Raw genomic sequence first — 23,833 nt, forward strand, 5'->3', positions numbered from 1 at the left:
ATATTTTGCATAACGCATTTTCCAGTTACATCATATTTACACTCATAAGCATATTTCCATAAAACATATGGTGTGCAACATCACAATATTATGCTAACAGAAAAACTCTTTCTGTTGGCATACATTACATGAGGGGGGTTTGCCAGTATAGCTGTGCTGGCTAAGTGTTTATAGTGTTGACATGGCTTTTTAACCACCATTTTAAATAACACAATCTTATGCACATGACTATCCTTCCTTGATGTCTCACATGACATTGTACTACAAAATCCCTTTCCCCCTCATTTTATCCCTCTAGTCATTGTATCTAAATTTAAAAAGTCTGGGCTAATCATTGGGGAATATGAATGGTGAAATATCTGGATTTTCCTCCTTTGCTCCCAATGAAAGCTCAGAGAAAAATGCTGAGCAAGACTTTTCCACTTCTCAGGTTGTCCTGATGCTGCTGGCAATGTGAAACAGACCATTTTCAAGGCCTTGTTTCATGCCTCATCATTCATGTGACTGATGACTGCACAGAAAATGTAAACTGCTAAGTATAGATAACATCAACTATTACACATTTTTAATTTCTGAAATTGCTGACTGTTTTACTGGGTCAGCATAGGAAAGAAGACACCAACCCAGTCCTTGGATTCAGCTGCTGGAGCTGTGTTCTTTACTTAGTCCTTATTCGCTGAATAGTATCACATTTCCTCTTTGTGCCCCATAGCTTGGTTTGAATATTCTCCCTTTTTGTCTGTGTTAAAATTGCAGTGTTGTTTAAATTGGGTGTGTTCTCAAAATTACTTAATTATCTTTCACGGACTATTTATTGTTCAGTTTGACAGAAACTTAAAGTATCAGTTGTTGCATTATTCAAGATTTCAATCTGAAGTTGATATTGAGAGTGTGTGTGAGTGTGTGTGAGAGAGAGAGAAATGGACAAGGACACTTAATAGCCAGTGGTTAATAGTAGATTCTTTGGATATATCTAATACATACTGAAGACACAAATTTTGCAACAACAATGATTTTTAAAGATACAAAATATTTAAAATTCAGAAATACTATTTTAAGAGAACTCTTGGAAAGAAATTTTTAATTATACAGTTTATTTTTTTACATCAGAATGGATGTTTTGTTGTCATATGGCTTTTAGTTCCTAAACAGAAATACTTCTTGCCTCCTCAAAGCAATGGTAACTTTGAGATGTTTCAATATGCAAAGGATTTTGATGATACATGTTGACCACGTCTGCTCTGAAAGTGGCTGAGGCATGATTTTAAGAGACTAAAATATCAATATAATCATAAAAAGTGAACCAGATGTTGTTATTTTCATGAAAGTATGTTAGGATTCATTGGTTTCTCTTTGGAATGTTAACTTTCCTGATTATTCACCTCAGGGGTGATCCACATGAGGGATTTAGTAAATCATGTCTGTGGCATACTGTACAAAACACAGAGGAAGACATAAAGGGGATGTTAAATGTGAAACCCTTTGGAAAATGAGATGTATTGAGACCTAGGGGTATGTCTGCACAGCCTACTGCCTGCCTGGCAAACTGCTGGAGCATCCCAGCTTTCAAGTTCCCAATGCCTCATTAGGCATCAGGTGGGCTGATGGAGAGCAGGGAGCCTGGAAGCCCTGAGAGCCCTAGCTCCCAACCTTGAGGCTTCTTGGTAGCACAGGCCTCCAGGATCTGCTGCTCCAGGATAGTCTGCCAAGTGGGGTCTCTCGGAGTTGGGGCTCTTGTGGCTTACAAACTGCCCCAGAGTCCAGGCTCCCAGTAGAGCTGGGAGGAGAACAGTAATTCCATTTTCACAGAGAATGTCAAACTTTTTCTGAATTGGAACAAGACCAAGTTTCAAAATCCTCTGCAAAACATTCTCTTCCCAGCTCTAGTCACTGTGATACCACACAGTGGAGCTTCATTTTTTTTCAGTTTGCTTTTTTAAAAAGCTAGGTAATTACACACACAATATATGTTACAAGACCCTTATTCAGGTTGCAAAGTCAAGCCCTGTGTGTCACTCTGAAGCCTGGAATGTCTGTTGAGTCAGTGTGAAGTGACAGAAAGAGCTACAAGCATATCACCAGGTTCAGCAATCACTGAGTTTCACAGTCTGTTACTGTCCAATTTTAAAGTTTTCAGCCATTTTCAGCTTTACAAACTGCATCTGTGCAACATCAAGGCATGTATCTGTGCCACGCCAAAAGCCTAGACCACTGTGGAACCAGAGGTTACTCAGCCAATCATCTCCTTACTCTATAGATAATTTGCATGCAACCATTTAATTGGTTGTATGAGGGAGACTACAAAAATGGAAGATTATGTGGTTTGGAAGAACTGCCATAGTTCTTCCAAACCACATAACCAGCACACACATTAACCCCAAAAACACACACAGCCTCTCACCGCAGCACACACTCCTTATTCACCACCTGCACAAATAAACAGAAATCTCCCAGCACAACTCCCTCTAGAAACGAATCAACACAATCAGCATATAAACACACACAGCCCATCACCACAATACACTCCTCTCATTTGCCACCCATACAATCTTTCAGTACAACCAACCATCCCAGACACAAATCAACACAATTACCCAGACAGCAACACAACCAGCACACGCAATAACCCCAAACACGCACAGCGTCTCACCTCACTATAAAACCCTAATTTGCCACCCACAGAAATCCATACAACTCTCCCTGCCCAACACAAGCTCCCCACAACAACACAGCCAGCGTACACAATAACTCCAAACACACAGAACCCCTCATAGTAGTGCACATCCCTCATTTGCCACATGAACAAATCAAAACAAATCTCCCAGCACAATCTTCCTAGACCCAAATCAACACTCCTCTCATTTGCCACCCATACAATCTTTCAGCACAATCAGCCATCCCAGACACAAATCAACACAATCACCCAGACAGCAACACAACCAGCACACACAATAACCCCAAATATCACTCTGAAGTCTAGATGTCTGTTAGGTCAGTGTGCAGCAAGGGAAACAGCTATAAGCATGGTTGCAAGCTTTTTGTTCAGAATATCATCAGGTTGAATCATCACTGGGTTTCACAGTCTGCTACTATCCCTCTTTTAAGTTCTTAGCCATTTTTGGCTTTTTTACCATATGACTTTACATATTACACCTGTGTGATAGAGCAGGCTTTCAGCTACTGGTGGATAGATGAAGCTACTATAAGGTAGGTACATACATAAGATCCCTCTCATTAACATATATATTAATTGATAATTAATGAGAGGGATCTTATGTTCTTGAAATATTATTTTTACCTATTACCTTTTTAAATCCTGCTCCCCCGACTCCTACACTACAATCACATTCATATCTGTATGTGATGAGTGGACAATCCCAACTTAAAATTTGGCTCAAATACTGAATTAACACTTGGCAACACCACAAAAATATTAAACCCATGTCCTAGAATTTGGGGGGAAGGAGGGATTACTTCAGGGAAACATCAGAAAATACATGTAGAAAAAGATATATTACCTCACCCACCTAGTCTAACTATAAAATTTAGCTCTTTTTCATGTTTGGCTCCTCCCCCACCCCTCATTTTTTGTTTATTCCCTATTTTCCCTTTCTCTTTCCAGAAGCCTGTTTAGCAAATATGAGGCTTGAAAATATCACCTTGAGTTTTTATCAAGTTTTAGCATAAGGTAATTTGTCCGGTTATAAATCTGGGATCCTCACACTGGAAGTCTCAATATTCGAGTCCTAGTTTGTGAGGTGCTAAGATAAGATAATAATGGAACCCATATAAGAACCGGATACTAGATGGATGGGATTCCCCAAATATTCACTAATCCTGTGTGGCATCTATGGGACCATATAGTTCCCTAATTTCTGCTCTAAATATGATGTTTCTATAAAAATTAAATACAGTAAGCCTTCGTTTGTTAAAATGAATTTTTCATGTGATTCATCTTTTGCTCTCCTCCTCTCAGGCCATGTGTTCTATTAAGATTGAGTCTGTTGTGAAGGAGAAGAACAGGATGGGAGAGTGCCCAGTATGGGAAGAAAGGGAAAATGCACTTGTATATGTGGATATTAATTCACAGAAAGTTTGCCGCTGGAACTCAGTCACCAACAAAGTGCATAGTGTGTCTGTGGGTAAGATAGTACCCGGCTAAGTTTTAAAACTTGTTTGCTGCTTTGTTTCTGTACCTTTTAGGTTGTTTTTTCCCGTGTGTTATAGCTGATCTATCTCTTCTGATAGTCGTTTGTATGCAGTGGCGTTGTAGCCACGTACCCAACTTAGTTTGTCAGTTAGTAGTGTCATGCTGTCTAGTATGGTACACAGCTAAGAATGCCAATCTCAGGTCAGACTGCCATAAAACAGGGCATGTTCCCCAAAATGGCGGTATAGTGTATCATAAGGTTTCACTAAGCCAGTAACAAATGTGTACTTCCAAACTGCTATACTAGTTGTTATGTAGCCACAGACAGTCCCATTCAGGCCCTCTAACCCCTCATGCACCGTCCAGACAAACCAGAGTTCTGTGATAAATGATTATTAAAGTCAAGAATCACATCTATGAGATTCTTCTCATTCCAAGGAACCAGACACACACCTCAGGTCCAAATATACTTCAGATCTTACCCCCAAACCATGCTGGTAGCCAATCCTTTAGTTCCTAAAAACTAAAAGTTTATTAATATAAATATAATATAATATAATATAATAAATATAATATAAGAAGAGTGTTATTAAGAGGTTATAATGAATCATATCCATTACAGTTGATTTCAGAGTTTGTAGATCAGGATAATAGCAGTGATGTTAAATCTGCCAGTTCGTAATAAATCTCTCTGTTTCATCTCAAATATTGGGGTCCTCAGTCCATTGTTCAAAGCTCTTCTTTGTTAGAAATCATAATTCTGAAATGCGGAGTAGGAAAGAAGCAAGGGGATGATGTCACACTCTCCCATTGATAGCCCCCACCCACCCTCCAACCCATGTGTATGGAAAGTTACTGTCTCAAACATGGAGTCAGGGGTCACATGTTCTATGTGCCCTTGCTGAGTCATGAGGCATCCATTGTCTACATGCTTTCGGAGGCATCCTCAGGAGGGGCCTGCTGGAAAAGCTGATTCTTTTTAATGGCCCATCAACCATGGCTGGCTGGTCTTGATGTAAATCTGCCCTGTGGGTGTTACCTAGGAACACAACATGTTCAAGATACAAACACACAGCAAAGATCCATAACTTCATACATGATGATAAAAAGTATAAACAGGATAACTTTGTTCAACAAAACACAACCTTTCCAATGATACCTTACAAGGCATACTTTGCATTACATTTATCTCAATTGTGCAACAGTGATGCTACATCAGTGGTGATATCTTACTGTACATATGGTTATCTTTATTCCTATACAGAGCCACAAGTCGTTTACAGTATTTCATGCCATCCTTTTACTTTCTATTGAGACTAATGAACTGCACTCCTACAATCAATTGTTTAGTAGGAGGTGACCCAAGTCAACAAGGCACAGAATTATAGTTATCAAGGTGGTGGTTTGAAATGCAAGGATCACTGTTTCTAAGTCCAAAGTCAATAGGAAAGGGCACAGTTTTCCCGGCAGAGGCAGGTGAAATGGATTATTTTCTTGGCTCTGGGTGCTTGAGTGTTTAGAAATAGTGAGGAGCCTAGGAGAACACTAAGACTACAAGCTATGTTAATGATCTGAATGGAAGGTAATGTTATAGATGTGGTAAGTTCTTCAGAGTGCCTCACTCCTCCTACTCACATTACCTCAGTCTTTCCTGGATTCAGCTTCAACCAGTTTTTCTCCATTCAGTTACTGATCTCAGCCATGCCCTTAAGGAGCTAAGAAATGGCACTGCACGTCTAGTGAGAAGGTGATGTCAAGCTGGATATAAAGCCTATGATATAACATGATCTGACACTCACTGAATTTCTCCTGTTTCCCCTCTCTCTCTTGTTTGCAGATGCTCGCGTTGGCTCAGTGGCCCTTCGAAAATGTGGGGGTTATGTCATTGCCCTGGGAACCAGATTTGCCTTTCTAAACTGGGAAACGGAGTCAGTAACCACTATTGCAGAACTTGAACAGGATAAGCCAAACAACAGGTTCAATGATGGGAAAGTGGATCCAAAGGGGAGGTTTTTTGCTGGTATGTTTCTGACAGGATTTTAACTCTCAATGAAGTAGGACTATTTCTAATGGGTATTGTACTTTTATTGTCTGGGAATTTGATTCTTCAGCTGAGCTTCACGCAGCAATAGGTGAAGTGTGTGAGAATTGGTACTTCTATTACTGCAGAAGCATGGACTCGGAAAGAAGTGTTTAGATGCCTCTGATTGTGAGACAGGTCAGGAAAAGGGACTCACAGCCTAAAGTGAGGCTGGCCTGGATGTAGCAGGGGCAGACAGATAGCCTTGTCTGTCTGGTAAGTGGCTATGTTTTTGTTGGCTGGACATGATTTTTTAATTGTGCCTAGCCAGGCAAAAATACAAGCTATTTACTAGACATGTAAAGAGGCCAGTGAGTGATTTGTATTGGTTGTTGGGTGAAATCTTGGGTCCTTTTGAAGTCAATGGGAGTTTTGCCATTGACTTCAATGGAGCCAGGATTTCATGCACTGGTTCCCGCCCCGCCTCAGATTTACATTATAGATTCAAATTAAAGGCATGATTCTAAAAACACTTGCTACCAAACACAGCAATTACTACTGGGAGCAGATCTACAGAGTCGTGACAGTAATTTCTATGCTTGGCAGTGGTTCCAGAAACAGGTCCAAATGTGTTATGTCAACTATATTCTGTCAGATGCATGTAGTGGAAATTTCCAGGGGCAGGTATATATATGCAGGCAAGCTAGAGATAATGAGGTTAGTTCAATCAGGGAGGATGAGGCCCTGTTCTGAGGATGAGGCCCTGTTCCAGCAGTTGAGGTGTATTTACCAACAGTAGTTACTCTAATTTCAGACTGGAGTTTACTATATTAAGGGTTGATGTGGTGTTAACTTTATTCTTATTTCCTTGTCTTGCAGCAGCCTAAAGTTAGAAAAATGAAAGAGAAATATTATTTTTGTATATATGCTGTTCATATCTGTATGTGATGAGTGGACAATTCCAACTTAAAATTTGGCTCAAATATTGTAAAACAAGCTTTTATAAAATTTATGACCAATAGAAGGATTTCTACAAATTAAAAATAACACTTAAATATTCTCCTGGGGCATTACAAACTCAATTATTACAGCAACTTGAAAATGACTGTAAAAAAAAAAAATCCACAGCAATACCACCGCCAAAACCTCAAGCAAACAGTGAAACTGGCTTCACTTTCATTTTTCAAATGGAGACATGCAAAAAATAAACAAGTGAAAGAGCTTTAATGGTGACATGTAAATTGAATTTATAAAAATCTTTCATTTCTGTTATTCTAAGTCTTTATTAATAACCTAGGTAAAATATGTTTACGGTACACCTCTACCCTGATATAACGCTGTCCTCGGGAGCCAAAAAATCTTACTATGTTATAGGTGAAACCGTGTTATATTGAGAAACAGTGAGAAACATGAGGGTGTGTGCCATTTGCCCTCAAGTTTGCTTTAACTGCCTGAGGATTGTGGGTAGAACCTCATCTCTTTGCTATATTATGGTGATCTTCTAAGGGCTGTGTCTGAGCTTTAAACTACATGAGATTAGTGGACGCTTGTATGGTGGTAAATCGGGATCACTTCCCCAAGAAAGAACTGCTTCTGACCTTATTCTTCTTCAACCTTCCCTCAGGCTGAGAGTACCTCTTCTCTTTCTGTTCCTGGTGTGATTTTTTTTTCTCCCCTTTCCTCCATCTAGCTGCTTTTTCGTAGGTCTTCACCTCAGTCACAGGACCTGATTTTACAATCCCTCCATGCATGGAACATCCACGTAGTTCAGTGGGAGCTCCATATACCCCAGGGAGAACATGAGGAGGTCATTATTGTAGTTACCAGGGTGTAAAGATTCTCCAGGTTGCTGCACTTTCCAACCACTGATCCCATTATCCTTTTAGGTACCATGGCTGAGGAGACAGAACCTGGTGTGCGAGCAAGACGCCAAGGTGCTCTCTACACGCTCTTTCCTGATTATTTCGTAGTGAAGCAGTTAGACCAGGTGGACATCTCTAATGGATTGGATTGGTCACTGGATCACAGAACCTTCTTTCATATTGATAGCCTGGCGTATGCTGTCCGTGCCTTTGACTATGATGTGCACACAGGAAAAATCGGTACAGATGTTCTTCTTAAATCAGTTAAATCAATGTAGTTTGATTTCCTTCAGCAAGAGCCGGGTGTGTAATTGTCTGTGAAGTAGATGACAAATTTATACATTTTTCTGTTCACAAATTGTCAATAGAAAAAGAAATTCACAATCTATGACACAAAATTATTTGGTGAACATTTCTTGGATTCTAGCGTGTTCATGAACAGTTCATTGTGAGAATTCAGAATCTGTTTTGTTTGGACAGCTAGGTCAAGTTAAGAGCTGATGTTAAGAGTTCCACAACGGAAGCTGTTTGCAGTGCACAATCACAACAGATTGTATCTATCCTGCAAAACCCATAAACATTGCTACATATTCTTGAGTGCCATCTACTGGTACACTTTCTATTAACTCTCATAAGAGATCATACCATATGTTTCTCTTCCCTGATTACAGAAGCATATTTTTAAAATCAGGTTTCCAGGAGGAATGCTCACAAGTATAAATTTACAATTCTCCACAAATGTTCTGTAGCATTCATGTAAAATCCATGGCTTGGGCAAATATTCTTTGCTTACTATAGTCATTGCAGAAAGGAGACTGGAGTGTGAGTACAACTGACACAAATTCATTTAAAGACTTGAACAAACATTCATTGAAACTTTTTTTTGGCCCATCTCACATAGCAGCAATTCAACTGAGACTAATTATGTCATGTGATTCAAATGACTGAATTGGTTCCCTTTGTGCACTAGTCTGTGCAGACTTTATGCATATATAAATGAACTATTTAAAAGTAGAATACAACTAGGTAGATTTCCTCTGCCTATTTTTATAAATGTTTGGTGAGAAGATTTTTTCATGACGCTTATCTTTCCAAAATATGAAAGCACTGTGAGCCTGAATCTCCTTTCACCCTGATTTTATACTGGCAAATCTCCATTATGGCTGCAAACCAGGGTCCTGGTCTTACATTAGAATCCAAACAGGTGTACTGCTGCACCTGGGAAGAGCACCATTGACTTAGCAGTCAATAGACTCATAGACTCTAGGGTCAGAAGGGACCAATGTGATCATCTAGTCCGACCCCCTGCACAAAGCAGGCCACAGAACCCTACCCATCCACTTCTATAACAAACCTCTAACCTATGTCCTAGTTATTGAAGTCTTCAAATTGTGGTTTGAAGACCTCAAGCTGCAGAGAATCCACCAGCAAGTGACCCATGCCCCATGCTGCAGAGGAAGGCAAAAAACTTCCAGGGCCTCTGCCAATCTGCCCCAGAGGAAAATTCCTTCCTGACCCCAAATATGGCGCTCAGCTAAACCCTGAGCATGTGGGCAAGACTCACCAGCCAGCACTCAGAAGAGAATTCTCCACAGTAACTCAGATCCCATCCCATCACCGACCACTGGGCATACTTATCTGCTGATAATCAAAGATCAATTGCCAAAATTAAGCTATCCCATCATACCATCCCTTCCATAACCTTATCAAGCTTAGTCTTAAAGCCAGCTATGTCATTTGCCCCCACTACTCCCCTTGGAAGGCTGTTCCAGAACTTCACTCCTCTAATGGTTAGAAACCTTCGTCTAATTTCAAGTCTAAACTTCCTAGTGTCCAATTTATACCCATTCGTTCTTGTGCCTACATTGGTACTAAGCTTAAATAATCCCTCTCCCTCCCTAATATTAAGCCCTCATATATTTATAAAGAACAAGCATATCCCCCCTCAGCCTTCTTTTGGCTAGACTAAACAAGCCAAGCTCTTTGAGTCTCCTTTCACATGACAGGCTTTCCATTCCTCGGATCATCCTAGTAGCCCGTCTCTGAACCTGTTCCAGTTTGAATTCATCCTTCTTAAACATGGGAGACCAGAACTGCACACAGTATTCCAGGCGAGGTCTCATCAGTGCCTTATATAACGGTACTAACACCTCCTTACCTTTGCTGGAAATACCTTGCCTGATGCATCCTAAAACCGCATTAGCTTTTTTAACGGCCATATCACATTGGCGGCTCATAGTCATCCTGTGATCAACCAATACCCCAAAGTCCATCTCCTCCTCTGTTGCTTCCAACTGATGTGTCCCCAATGTATATCTAAAATTCTTATTATTAATCCCTAAGTGCATGACCTTGCACTTTTCACTACTAAATTTCACCCTATTACTATTACTCCAGTTTACAAGGTCATCCAGATCTTCCTGTATGATATTCCGGTCCTTCTCCGTGTTAGCAAGACCCCCCAGCTTTGTGTCATCCACAAACTTTATTAGCACATTCCCACTTTTTGTGCCAAGGTCAGTAATAAAAAGGTTAAATAAGATTGGTCCCAAAACCGATCTCTGAGGAACTCCACTAGTAACCTCCTTCCAGCCTGACAGTTCACCCTTCAGTACGACCCGTTGTAGTCTCCCCTTTAGCCAGTTCCTTATCCACCTTTCAATTTTCATATTGATCCCCATCTTTTCCAATTTGACTAATAATTCCGCATGTGGAACCGTGTCCAATGCCTTACTGAAATCGAGGTAAATTAGGTCTACTGCATTTCCTTTGTCTAAATAATCTGTCACCTTCTCAAAGAAGGTGTTGTAATTTGTCCCAATTACCATTGACCTCAATGTCCTTAACTACTTTCTCCTTCAAAATTTTTTCCAAGACCTTACATACTACAGATGTCAAACTAACAGGCCTATAGTTACTTGGATCACTCTTTCTCCCTTTCTTAAAGATAGAAACTATGTTAGCAATTCTCCAGTTGTACGGTACAACCCCTGAGTTTACAGATTCATTAAAAATTCTCGCTAATGGGCTTGCAATTTCATGCGCCAGTTCCTTTAATATTCTCAGATGAAGATTGTCTGGGCCCTCCGATTTTGTCCCATTAAGCTGTTCAAGTTTGGCTTCTACCTCAGATGTAGTAATATCCACCTCCATATCCTCATTCCCATTTGTCATCCTTCCATTACCCCTAAGCTCCTCATTAGCCTTATTAAAGACTGAGGCAAAGTACTTATTTAGATATTGGGCCATGCCTAGGTTATCCTTAACCTCCTTTCCATCCTCAGTGTTTAGCGCAGAACACCACATTGGATTGTAGTTTAAGCATGTAATTTTCTGTGTCTAGTTTTGACAATCATGTCCTTGGTGTCCAAAGCCCAATTAAATAATGAGTTTATAGCTGGTCAACAAGAAGCCAGTATCTCTTTGTATTAGAGTGGCTTCCTGGTCTTTGTCTGGGAGAGATTATGTATTACCTACATTTAAATTAAGTAGTTCTGTGATTTGCATATGAAAAAAACACACAGGCAGAGATGAGGGTGAGTACCTAAAGTAAAGTCATTGTGCTTGTGATAGTCATAAACTGGCCTAGGGCTCATATGTTGAGCAATATGGATAGGACAAATTCTTCAACAGCAAAGATCTGTACTCTATGCTTGGTAAAAGCACAGGCATCTGAATGCAGTATAGCCTCAGACAACAGTTCTAATGGCTGTTTATTTATATCAGTCTAACTGTGCTCCATCAGCCATCTCTAGGCACATGTGCAAATCAAATGTTTGTTGTCTGCCTTCATTATGAAAATGAGCTGATCTATTTGTAAGAGCATTTAGGAGACTGTGGAAGACGTTCAATGAATTTGTTAAATTGGTATATGGTATAGTGTCTGGGCTAACTTATCACACTCAGTGCTGACTTCATAATTCCTTCTACAGCCTGCTGTAAAGTTTTGTACCAATTAGAAAAGGAGGAACAAATGCCTGATGGAATGTGTATTGACGCAGAAGGGAAACTTTGGGTGGCCTGTATTGATGGAGGGAGAGTGATCCGTATAGATCCTGAGACAGGTAAGCCCTCACAAAGGTGAACTGGAATTCTGTACCAATTTCAGGATGGGACTCACCTGTGCCCAGGGGTGAAAGTAACTTAAAGGACTTACTGGTACTCCGGAGTCTTTAGGAGGGGTTGGGGCCTCAACTGGAAGGGAGGGGCTTTAAATCCCCAAGCACTTTAAATCAGGATTTAAAGGGCCCGGGGTTAGGGCTGTGGTAGCAGCAGCTGGGAGATCTGAGCCCTTTAAATTGCCCCAGGAGCTACCGGCTGCAGAGGTGGCTGGGAGCCGTGGAGGTGATTTAAAGGGCCCAGGGCTCCAGCTGCTGCTACCGCAGTGGATCCCCGGGCCCTTTAAATCACCATCGGAGAGGGCCCCAGCCTCTGGCAGAGCTTTAAAGGGCTCGGGGCTCCACTGCAGTTGCGGCAGCCGGGAGCCCCATGCCCTTTAAATCATTGCCTGAGCCCCTGGCTGTTGCCGCTACCCCAGGGCTCCAGCAGCTGGGCTCGGGTGGCAATTTAAAGGACCTCAGAGGGTAGCTGCAGTGGGAGCCCCGAGCCCTTTAAATCACCACCTGAGCCCTGCTGCCGGAGCCCTGGGGTAGTGGTGGCAGTGCTATGGTGGCTATTTTAAGGGCCGAGATGGTAGCGGCGGCCGAGCCCCTGGCCCTTTAAATTGCCGCCTGAGCCCCCGGCTGCTGCTACTACCACAGGGCTCCAGCAGGCTCCGGGGATGATTTAAAGGGCCCAGGGCGGTAGCAGCTATTGGAGTCCTGGACCCTTTAAATTGTCCCCAGAGCCCTGCTGCTGGAGCCCTGGCGAGGCAACGGCGGGGCTCCGGTGACTATTTTAAGGGCCCGGGGTGGTAGCGTCTGCTGCAACCCCGGATCTTTTAAATAGCCACTGGAGCCCCGCCACTGCTACCCCAGGGCTCTGGGGATGATTTAAAAGGCCCAGGGCAGTAGCTGCGGCAGGCACCCCAGGCCCTTTAAATCGCCGCCCGAGCCCTGCTGCCACTTCCCCAGGACTCTGGCAGCAGGTCTCTGGTGGCAGTTTAAAGGGCCCGGGGCTCCGGCCACTGCTGGGAGCCCCAGGCCCTTTAAATTGCCAGCAGGGGAAGTTGATCCTCCTCGGTAAGGCGCACCGGCTCTTGCTGGTACGTTGTACCTGGGCGTACCGGCTTACTTTCACCTCTGCCTGTGCCACATGCATTGCTCTAGGCAGGTTCCCTCTGTTCTATTGGGGTTGGCTTATTTTGTATTAAGTGTTCTGTCTGTGGCCTACTCTGATAACAGATCGCTTCCCCTGAGGAGTAGGCACAAGAAAATGGCAACACCCATAAACTCATAATCAATCTGTCAACATCCACAAATCTAACTCATTATCCTCCTTCGAATCCCTCTTTAAAATTCTCCTTTGCCATAATGTCTACAAAAAACACTTGGCAACAGTTAGGCTGCTGATGTGCTGAGTCCATAGCTGATCATGCTGACCAACAGTGTCTCATAATTTCCTCGTACTCCCGGCTCTGTTTGTCTCCATCTGCAGGGCCAGCTCCAGGCACCAGCCAAAGAAGCAGGTTCTTGGGGCGGCCAATAGAAAGGGGCTACATGTCCAGGTCTTCGGCAGCAATTCGGTGGCGGGTCCCCCAGTCCCTCTCGAAGTGAAAGACCTGCCACCAAATTGCCGCCGAAAAATGAAGTGGCACAGCAGAACTGCTGCCGAAGTGCTGCCGATCGAGGCTTTATCTCTTTTTTTTTTTTTTTTTTTGCTTTTCCACTTGGGGTGGCAAAAAAGCTGGAGCCAGCCCTGTCCATCTCTTGTCTTATAGTACATTCAGTTCTGGTCATCTCATCTCAAAAAAGATATATTTGAATTAGAAAAGGTACAGAGAAGGGTAAAAAAAAATATTAAGAGTCTGGAACAGCTTCCATAGGAGTAGACATTAAAAAGACTGGGACTATTCAGAATGGAAAAAAGAAGACTGAGGGGGATAGGAGTGAGGTCTATAAAATCATTAGTGGTTTGGAGAAAGTGAATAAGGAAGTGTTATTTATCCCTTCATATGGCACAAGAACAGGAATTACCCAATGAAATTAAAAGGCATCAGGTTTAAAACGAACAAACAGAAGTATTTCTTCACACAACGCACATCAACCTGTGGAACTCATTGCCAGGGGATGTTGTGAAGGCCAAAAGTAAAACTGGGTTCCAAAAGAATTCGATAAGTTCATGGAGGATAGGCCTATCAGTGGCTATTAATCCAGATGGTCGGGGATGCAACCCTGTGCTAAGGGAGCCCCTAAACCTAACTGCCAGAAGATGCGATGACAGGCACTGTTCTGTTCATTCCCTCTGAAGCATCTGGCACTGGCCACTGTCAGAAGACAGGATAGTAGGCCAGATGGACAACTGATCTGAACCAGTGAGGACATTCTTAAGTTCTTATACTGATGTAAGCTTTTTGGGGGAGGGATTGTTCTGTGTTTGTACAACACCTAGTACAACAGGATCCTGGTCCATGATTGGGGCTTCTAGATGCTATGATAATACAAATAATGAATAGTAAGAATGAATAATAACAAGTAAAATGTGGAATCCTTCCAGCCCAAGTTTGGTTGTGCCATGGAGACAATGCTGTATTTTCAGTTTGCAAACAATGAATGTTGGGTGTGATTGTAGAAGAAGATGGGAAACTGGATAAAGGCCATGATTTAGCAAAGCTCTCATGTATGTGCTTCAAGATGAGTATGTACTTAAGTGCCTTGTTGAATTTGGACCAAAGCAATTGGAGTTTGTAAAATTTTGCTTTAAATGAGAAATTTTGGAAATTGAACCTTAATTATCTGTGAATGGCACAAAGGTTTTGTGGTGGCTTCCAAAGACCATGAGAAAATACTGAAATCATGAAGCAGGTTGAAAAGGTAAAAATGAAGCTTGGCTCCATGAAAGACAAGTTTAGAACTGAGAAGTTGAGGTTGGTGGGATATTCTGAAGAGTTTGGAATATTGGTGTTGCTGTACCCAAGGGATTTGAAGAGATCATCTGCATGAACTGAGGTTTGGGATGAATGTTTTCTTTCCGTCATGCACAATTGCTGTTTGTTACTCTGGCACAATCCACCACTCTCCTCTCTTCTCACATTCCAAATCCCTCTTAAAAACTCACAGGAAGGGAATAAAATCAAACCTTAAATAAAAAAGTCTAAGTTACACTTTTTCCAGGCCTGAACAATCCTGTCTTCCTTCTGCTTATTAGATGGTAAACTGTTGAAGGTACTAGGGGGACTGTAGCCATCTTGGAAATCACTGGACTTTAGGAATCTAAATACTTTTGTGGATCTGGGCCCTTGTGTATTGTCAAGAGCTAAGAACATTGCCAGTGCTTAATAAATAATAGTACACCTCTATCCCAATATAACGTGGTCCTCCGGAGCTAAAAAATCTTACTGTGCTATAGGTGAGACCACATTATATCAAACTTGCTTTGGTCCCCCTGCTCCTTGTCCCCTGACTGCCCCCTCTAAAGACCCCCCATCCCTAATCACCCCCAAGACCCCACCCAACCCCCCTGCTCCCTGTCCCCTATCCACAGCCCCCGCCCCCTGACAGGCACTCACCGGCAGCGGTGGGAAGCGAAGCAGCCCAGCCCCAGCCCGCTCGACTTCGCCAGCCGCAGCGCTCTGCTTCCTGCTGCTGGTGAGTGTCCTTTCCCCAACCTCCCCGCAGGTGGGAAGCAGAGCACCCCAGCTGGAGAGCTGATTTACTGCATTGTATGTGAACCTGTGATATATCAGGGTAGAGGTACTATCACTGCTAATTGGATACTGAGTTAAACATCTTGGATCAAGCCCTCAGCTGCTGTAAATTGGCACAGCTCCATTGAATTCTCAGAGCTATATTGATTTACACCAGCTGAGAATTCTGACTCCATATGTGTTTGATTAGTTGTCAGTATAACTCTGTTTCTCTATGGGCATGTCTACACAGGGATAAAAACCCCACAGTGGTCCAGGGTAGCTGACTTGCCTTTGTAGGGCTTGGGCTGAGAAACTGCTATTTAGACATCTAGGCTTGGCCTGCAGCCCAAGCTCTGGGACCTTACAAGGGTGGAGGGTCCCATAGCTCAGGTTCCAGTCTACACAGCAATTTTTAGCTCTGGAACCCAAATCAGGTGACCTTGGGCAGCCACCGCCACACTGCAAGGTTTTTATCCCTGTGTAGACGTACCCTTGGTCACTTAGAATAATCAGGCTTGGAAGGGACCTCCTGAGGTCATCTAGTCCAACACGCTGCTCAAAGCAGGACCAATCCCCAACTATTTTTTTTTGCACCAGATCCCTAAATGGCCCCCTGAAGGATTGAACTCACAGCATTGGGTTTCACAGGCTAGTGCTCAAACCACTGAGCTATTCCTTCCCCCATAAGGTCACCTTTCCCTGACTGGGAATCAAACCCAGGCTGTGGCACTGAGATTGCCAAATCCTAACCCATAGATCACCAGGGATGTGGTGATGTAATGCAGAGTTAAGAGAAACAGAACCATTGGGCCAAAGTCAGAAATGATGCAGATGGTTAAATTTCAGTAAAATGGCATAATCTATGTGCCAACGGGGCAGACTGGTGGGATTGCTGCAGGAAAGGCAACCATAGACTCATAGACTCTAGGACTGGAAGGGACCTCTAGAGGTCATAGAGTCCAGTCCCCTGCCCTCATGGCAGGACCAAATACTTTCTAGACCATCCCTAATATACATTTATCTAACCTACTCTTAAATATCTCCAGAGATGGAGATTCCACAACTTCCCTAGGCAATCTATTCCAGTGTTTAACTACCCTGACAGTTAGGAACTTTTTCCTAATGTCCAGCCTAAATCTCCCTTGCTGCAGTTTAAGCCCATTGCTTCTTGTTCTATCATTGGAGGCTAAGGTGAACAAGTTTTCTCCCTCCTCCTGATGACACCCTTTTAGATACCTGAAAACTGCTATCATGTCCCCTCTCAGTCTTCTCTTTTCCAAACTAAACAAACCCAATTCCTTCAGCCTTCTTTCATAGGTCATGTTCTCAAGACCTTTAATCATTCTTGTTGCTCTTCTTTGGACCCTCTCCAGTTTCTCCACATCTTTCTTGAAATGCGGTGCCCAGAACTGGACACAATACTCCAGTTGAGGCCTAATCAGCACAGAGTAAAGCGGAAGAATGACTTCTCGTATCTTGTTTACAACACACCTGTTAATGCATCCCAGAATCACGTTTGCTTTTTTTGCAACAGTATCACACTGTTGACTCATATTAAGCTTGTGGTCCACTATGACCCCTAGATCTCTTTCTGCCATTCTCCTTCCTAGACAGTCTCTTCCCATTCTGTATGTGTGAAACTGATTGTTCCTTCCTAAGTGGAGCACTTTGCATTTATCTTTATTGAACTTCATCCTGTTTACCTCAGACCATTTCTCCAATTTGTCCAGATCATTTTGAATTTTGACCCTGTCCTCCAAAGCAGTTGCAATCCCTCCCAGTTTGGTATTGTCCGCAAACTTAATAAGCGTACTTTCTATGCCAACATCTAAATTGTTGATGAAGATATTGAACAGAGCCGGTCCCAAAACAGACCCCTGCGGAACCCCACTTGTTATACCTTTCCAGCAGGATTGGGAGCCATTAACAACTAATCTCTGAGTATGGTTATCCAACCAGTTATGCACCCACCTTATAGTAGCCCCATCTAAATTGTACTTTCCTAGTTTATCTATAAGAATATCATGCGAGACCGTATCAAATGCCTTACTAAAGTCTAGGTATATCACATCCACCACTTCTCCCTTATCTACAAGGCTCGTTATCCTATCAAAGAATGTTATCAGATTAGTTTGACACGATTTGTTCTTTACAAATCCATGCTGGCTATTCCCTATCACCTTACCGCCTTCCAAGTGTTTGCAGATGATTTCTTTGATTACCTGCTCCATTATCTTCCCTGGCACAGAAGTTAAACTAACTGGTCTGTAGTTTCCTGGGTTGTTTTTATTTCCCTTTTTATAGATGGGCACTATATTTGCCCCCTTCCAGTCTTCTGGAATCTCCCCCGTCTCCCATGATTTCCCAAAGATAATAGCTAGAGGCTCAGATACCTCTTCTATTAACTCCTTGAGTATTCTAGGATGCATTTAATCAGGCCCTGGAGACTTGCAGGCATCTAACTTGTCTAAGTGATTTTTTACTTGCTCTTTTTTTATTTTATCTTCTAAACTTACCCTCTTCTCATAAGCATTCCCTATACTAGACATTCCTTCAGACTTCTCAGTGAAGACTGAAACAAAGAAGTCATTAAGCATCTCTGCCATTTCCAAGTCTCCTGTTACTGTTTCCCCCTCCTCACTGAGCAGTGGGCCTACCCTGTCCTTGGTCTTTCTCTTGCTTCTAATGTATTGATAAAAAGTCTTCTTGTTTCCCTTTATTCCCATAGCTGGTTTGAGCTCATTTTGTGCCTTTGCCTTTCTAATCTTGCCTCTGCATTCCTGTGTTATTTGCCTATATTCGTCCTTTGTTATCTGACCTAGTTTCCATTTTTTATATGACGCCTTTTTATTTTGTAGGTCATGCAAGATCTCGTGGTTAAGTCAAGGTGGTCTTTTGCCACATTGTCTATCTTTCCTAACCATCGGAATAGCTTGCTTTTGGGCCCTTAATAGCTTTCCTTTGAAAAACTGCCAACTCTCCTCAGTTGTTTTTCCCCTCAGTCTTGATTCCCATGGGACCTTACCTATCAGCTCTCTGAGCTTACCAAAATCTGCCTTCCTGAAATCCATTGTCTCTATTTTGCTGTACTCCCTTCTACCCTTCCTTAGAATTGCAAACTCTATGATTTCATGATCACTTTCACCCAAGCTTCCTTCTACTTTCAAATTCTCAACGAGTTCCTCCCTATTTGTTAAAATCAAGTCTAGAACAGCTTCCCCCCAGTAGCTTTTTCAACTTTCTAAAATAAAAAATTGTCTGCAATGCAGTCCAGGAACTTATTGGATAGTCTGTGCCCCGCAGTGTTATTTTCCCAACATATATCTGGATAGTTGAAGACCCCCATCACCACCAAATCTTGGGCTTTGGATGATTTTGTTAGTTGTTTGAAAAAAGCCTCATCCACCTCTTCCACCTGATTAAGTGGCCTGTAGTAGACTCCCAGCATGACATCACCCATGTTTTTTACCCCTTTTAGCCTAACCCAGAGACTCTCAACATTTCCATCTCCTATGTCCATCTCCACCTCAGTCCAAGTGTGTACATTTTTAATATATAAGGCAACATCTCCTTCCTTTCTCCCCTGTCTATCTTTCCTGAGCAAACTATACCCATCCACACCAACATTCCAGTCGTGTGTATTATCCCACCAAGTTTCAGTAATGCCAACAATGTCATAGTTGTATTTATTTATTAGCACTTCCAGTTCTTCCTGCTTATTACCCATACTTCTTGCATTTGTATATAGGCATCTAAGATACTGGTTTGATCTTGCCTCCCAGCTTTGCCCTGACCCTCCTTTCTCTCTGCCATTATAGCCCGTGCTCCCTCCTGTTTCCAACCAATCTCCCAGGTCTTGTTCCCCACTTACCTGTGGGGTTTGCTCACCTGTCCCCGTTGAATCTAGTTTAAAGCCCTCCTTACTAAGTTAGCCAGTCTGTGCGCAAATAAGGCCTTTCCCCTCCTCGAAAGGTGAACGCCATCTGTGCCTAGCAGTCCTTCCTCGAATAGCATCCCGTGGTCGAGGAAGCCAAAGCCCTCTTGGCGACACCATCTTCGCAGCCAGGCATTCACCTCCACAATGCATCTGTCTCTGCCTGGGCCCCTACCTTCGACAGGAAGAATCGAAGAGAATACCACCTGCGCTCCAAACTCCTTAACCCGTACTCCCAGAGCCCTGTAGTCACTCTTGATCTGCTCAGTGTCACACCTCACAGTATCATTTGTGCCCACATGGATGAGTAGCATGGGGTAGTAGTCAGAAGGCCGGATAATCCTCAACAATGCCTCTGTAACATCTCAGATACGGGCCCCTGGCAGGCAGCATACCTCCTGGGATGAACGGTCAGGGCGACAGATGGGTGTCTCGCTCCCCCTCAGCAAAGAGTCTCTAACCACCACTACCCTACGTTTCTTATTATCAGTGGTGGCAGCAGACCTCCCAGCCTTAGGGGTACGAGGCTTCGCCTCCTTAACTGTTGGGGGGTGATTCCTTCTCTCCTGTATCAAGAAGAGCATAATAGTTATCTATTACCACAGCAGGAGGGTTCGCAGCAGGGTGGAGCACTGCCTGCTGCCAGAAGTAACCAGCTGCCAGTGTCCATTCTGAGCCATCTCCTCCTCCACTGGTGTGTCAGTAGTCCTGTGAACTGGGACAGCTACGTCAGCTGTCTCCACATGGATACTGTCCAGGAATTGCTCATGGATACAGATGTTCCTCAGCCTAGCCACCTCTTCCTGTAGCTCTCCCACCTGCTGCCTGAGAGACTCCACCAGTAGGCACCTTTCACATTGGATGCCACCCCCAGCCTGGATATCAGTAAGTGGAAATTGCAAGTTACAGTCTTTGCAAGCCCACACTAGAATCTGAGTAAAAGCATCCATGCTTTGGTGCTCTGTCTGGCTACAGATGCAGGTGGAGGAGACAAAAGCAGTGCTGGCACAGGTGTTGCGGGTCCTCCTCACCATCGTAAGCCTCTCTCTGTCAAAATCTCTAAAATTCCCGTCTGCAGCTCCCTATCCACTCTGCTCTGCTTTAAACAGAAAGGTTTTGGATGTGGCTTGGTTTATAGGTTCAGGGAACCAATGGGTCACAGAGGAGACCGACAAGGGACCCCTACTCCCTTCCTACTCCCCTTCACCTGGAGAACTCCCTTGCGAAACTCCCTGTTAGCAGCTCCTGTTTGCTAAGCTCCCTGGTCGCTTGTGCACAGCTTTATAAAGCCCTGGCCTGAGTGAATGTCCCGCCCACTGGTTAAGGCTCAGCCAATTACCAGAGGCTTCTAGCTTTCAAACCTTCCTTGGTAGCTCCGCCTCCAACTGTCAGCCACAGCACACGGTCCTTCAAACAAACAAACCACCACAACCACCAAAAAGACTGACAAACACAAGCTCAGTACACAGCAAGTAACCCCCAAACACAAACACACACACACTGCAGACAGTCACTTACCCCACAGATGCTGTATGTGCTCCTCCTTCACCTGGAGAACTCCCTTGCGAAACTCACTTTTAGCAGCTCCTGTTCACTAGGAGGAGACTGTAAGAAGGTGTGAGGAAAAAGCAGACTCACCTCCTTTATTTTCTGTTGCTTTTCCTGCTGCAAACCTGTCATAAACAGATAGTTAAGGGTTAATAGAACAGGAGTACTTCATGTCTCTTTTGCATGTAAAGGGTTAACAAGTTCAGTGAGCCTGGCTGTCACCTGACCAGATGACCAATCAGGGGGACAGGATACTTTCAAATCTTGAGGGAGGGAAGTTTGTGTGTGTGCTGTTAGAATTTGGTTGTTGTTGTTCTCTCTGGGTTTTCAGAGGGACCAGACGTGCAACCAGATTTCTCTCCAATCTCTCCGATACAGGCTCTTATAAGTTCAGAATAGTGAGTACTAAGTAGATAAGGCGAGTTAGGCTTATGTTTGTTTTCTTTATTTGCAAATGTGTATTTGGCTGGAAGGAGTTCAAATGTGTATTTTGCTGAAAGGATTTTGATTTGTACTTGTATACTTAGGCTGGGAGGGTATTCCCAGTGTCTATATCTGAAAGACCCTGTAATATAGTCCATCTTAAATTTACAAAGATAATTTTTACTGTTTGTTTTTTTCTTTCTTTAATTAAAAGCTTTTCTTGTTTAAGAACCTGATTGTTTTTTTATTCTGGTGAGACCCCAGGGCACTGGGTCTGGATCCACCAGGGAATTGGTGGGGAGAAAGGAGGGAAGGGGGGGAGAGAGGTTAATTTTCTCTCTGTGTTAGGATTACTTTCTCTTTCAGGGAGATTCTGGGAGGGGGAGAGAGAAGGAGAGGGGAAGGTAAATTTTCCTCTCTGTTTTAAGATTCAAGGAGTTTGAATCACAGTGATCCTCCAGGGTAACCCAGGGAGGGGAAGTCTGGGAGAGGCAACAGTGAGGGAAAGGGTTTACTTTCCTTGTGTTAAGTTCCAGAGGGACTGGGTCTTGGGGGTCCCTGGGCAAGGTTTTGGGGGGGACCAGAGTGTACCAGGCACTGGAATTCCTGGTTGGTGGCATTGTTACAAGTACTAAGCTGGTAATTGAGCTTAGAGGAATTCATGCTGGTACCCCATCTTTTGGACGCTAAGGTTCAGAGTAGGGAATTATACCATTACAAAACCCCACCCTTCAAGCCCCTTGGCAAATAAGTTACACTCACTCACTTGCTCATGCTGATTTACTGATGTGTAACATCCACTTCCCATTTATTCCCCCTCTGAATTTGACCCAATTGTTGGGTGCTCTATGGTACAGACCATTATGTTAGCTTTTTAAACTTGCAATTGATTTAAGAGTCTCTTCAGTGCTGAAACACCTTCATGACATGCTGTTTCAAGATTAGTGCTTCAGTTAACACGTGGCCTGCCTGTTTCTGATCTCACTGCCTCACACACTCTAGTATTGCCTGCATGTGAAAAAGGAAATGGAGCAGCGTGGAGACAGAGGACAGAAGCTTTGCTAAAAGTAAAATGTAAGAGATGGTGCCGTCGAATCAATTCAGCACATTTCCCCAATAGACAGTCCTTACGGAAACTGCTTCTTTCTGATGGGGAAACACTATATTCATATTGTAAAAGGCTCAGTCTGACAATCACAGTACTGGCTGTCTAGTTGCTTAACAGAAAATTACATGTTACATTTTTCCCCAGAAAGTTTAAAGTAAGTAAATATATTTTCCTCTAGGGAAAAGAATCCAGACTCTGAAGCTGCCTGCTTCAAGGATCACTTCCTGCTGCTTTGGTGGAAAAGATTATTCAGAAATGTATGTGACTTCTGCCTATGATGGGCTAGACAAGGCAGCTTTGGCAAAGGAACCTCGGGCAGGGGAGATTTTCAAGGTGATTGGATTTTGTTTCTTTCAGTTAAAAGATTTAAACATTCTAGGTTGGTTAGTGCTGGTTCAAACCTGTCACCTCTGCCCCCAGATTTAAACACAGCTGTGATCCGTATGATTCTGGACTTTTATGTCCTTTAGAGTTGTTTGTTAAATCTTTTGACCCTTATTTCTTATTATATGTTGTATCAGTTTTGCAAACGTCACTCTTTTTTTCTATTGTACTGTCATCAATTATGTTAGTTCTCTCATTTGAATTGTCCCAGGGTAGCTACATTTTTATAAGACAATTAAAAGTTTTTTATTAAAACCCAATGACAGCAGGGCAAAAACAGATTAAGAAATGTTTGTTTAGTCCCTTACAAGTGAGTGACATGTTTCAGCTAATTAATTATTATTTTCTAGCTATAGCTAGTGAATTCAAAACTACTCTTTTTGTTGGTCATTTTGTTTCACCTTCAAGTGTATTGAAAAAATATTTGCTGGGAGAATAGAACACAATTCACAGATTGTAGTCAGAGTCAACACTTAGACCTTGCCAATGCTTGCAGTGACATGTAGGTTAGGAAAAGGTAGGCTGCATCCAAATTCACTAAGATGTGTAGCTACACGTGGCAGTGAAAGGCTCTGAAAGGCAGCAGGGAAAGCCTTTTCCTGCTAGGGCCAGCCTAAG

At 43.0% G+C, this 23,833-nt stretch overlaps 1 protein-coding gene across 4 annotated transcripts in view; it reads left to right on the forward strand.

Annotated features, from left to right (window-relative positions):
• Nucleotides 1-23,833, forward strand: part of LOC115655707 (regucalcin-like) — a 47,007-nt gene that overhangs the window by 13,474 nt on the left and 9,700 nt on the right. For 3 of the 4 annotated variants that reach the window (XM_030571416.1, XM_030571426.1, XM_030571436.1), the window contains exons 2-6: nt 3,977-4,142; nt 5,988-6,170; nt 8,057-8,272; nt 11,965-12,096; nt 23,010-23,164. In XM_030571416.1, coding sequence (XP_030427276.1) covers nt 3,980-4,142; nt 5,988-6,170; nt 8,057-8,272; nt 11,965-12,096; nt 23,010-23,164 — 849 coding nt within the window. In that variant the 5' untranslated portion in view covers nt 3,977-3,979. The remainder of the gene's footprint in view (nt 1-3,976; nt 4,143-5,987; nt 6,171-8,056; nt 8,273-11,964; nt 12,097-23,009; nt 23,165-23,833) is intronic. The other variant, XM_030571444.1, reaches the window with a different exon arrangement.

The sequence above is a fragment of the Gopherus evgoodei genome, chromosome 1 (assembly GCF_007399415.2).
Source record: "Gopherus evgoodei ecotype Sinaloan lineage chromosome 1, rGopEvg1_v1.p, whole genome shotgun sequence".
NCBI classification, from domain to species: Eukaryota; Metazoa; Chordata; order Testudines; family Testudinidae; genus Gopherus; species Gopherus evgoodei.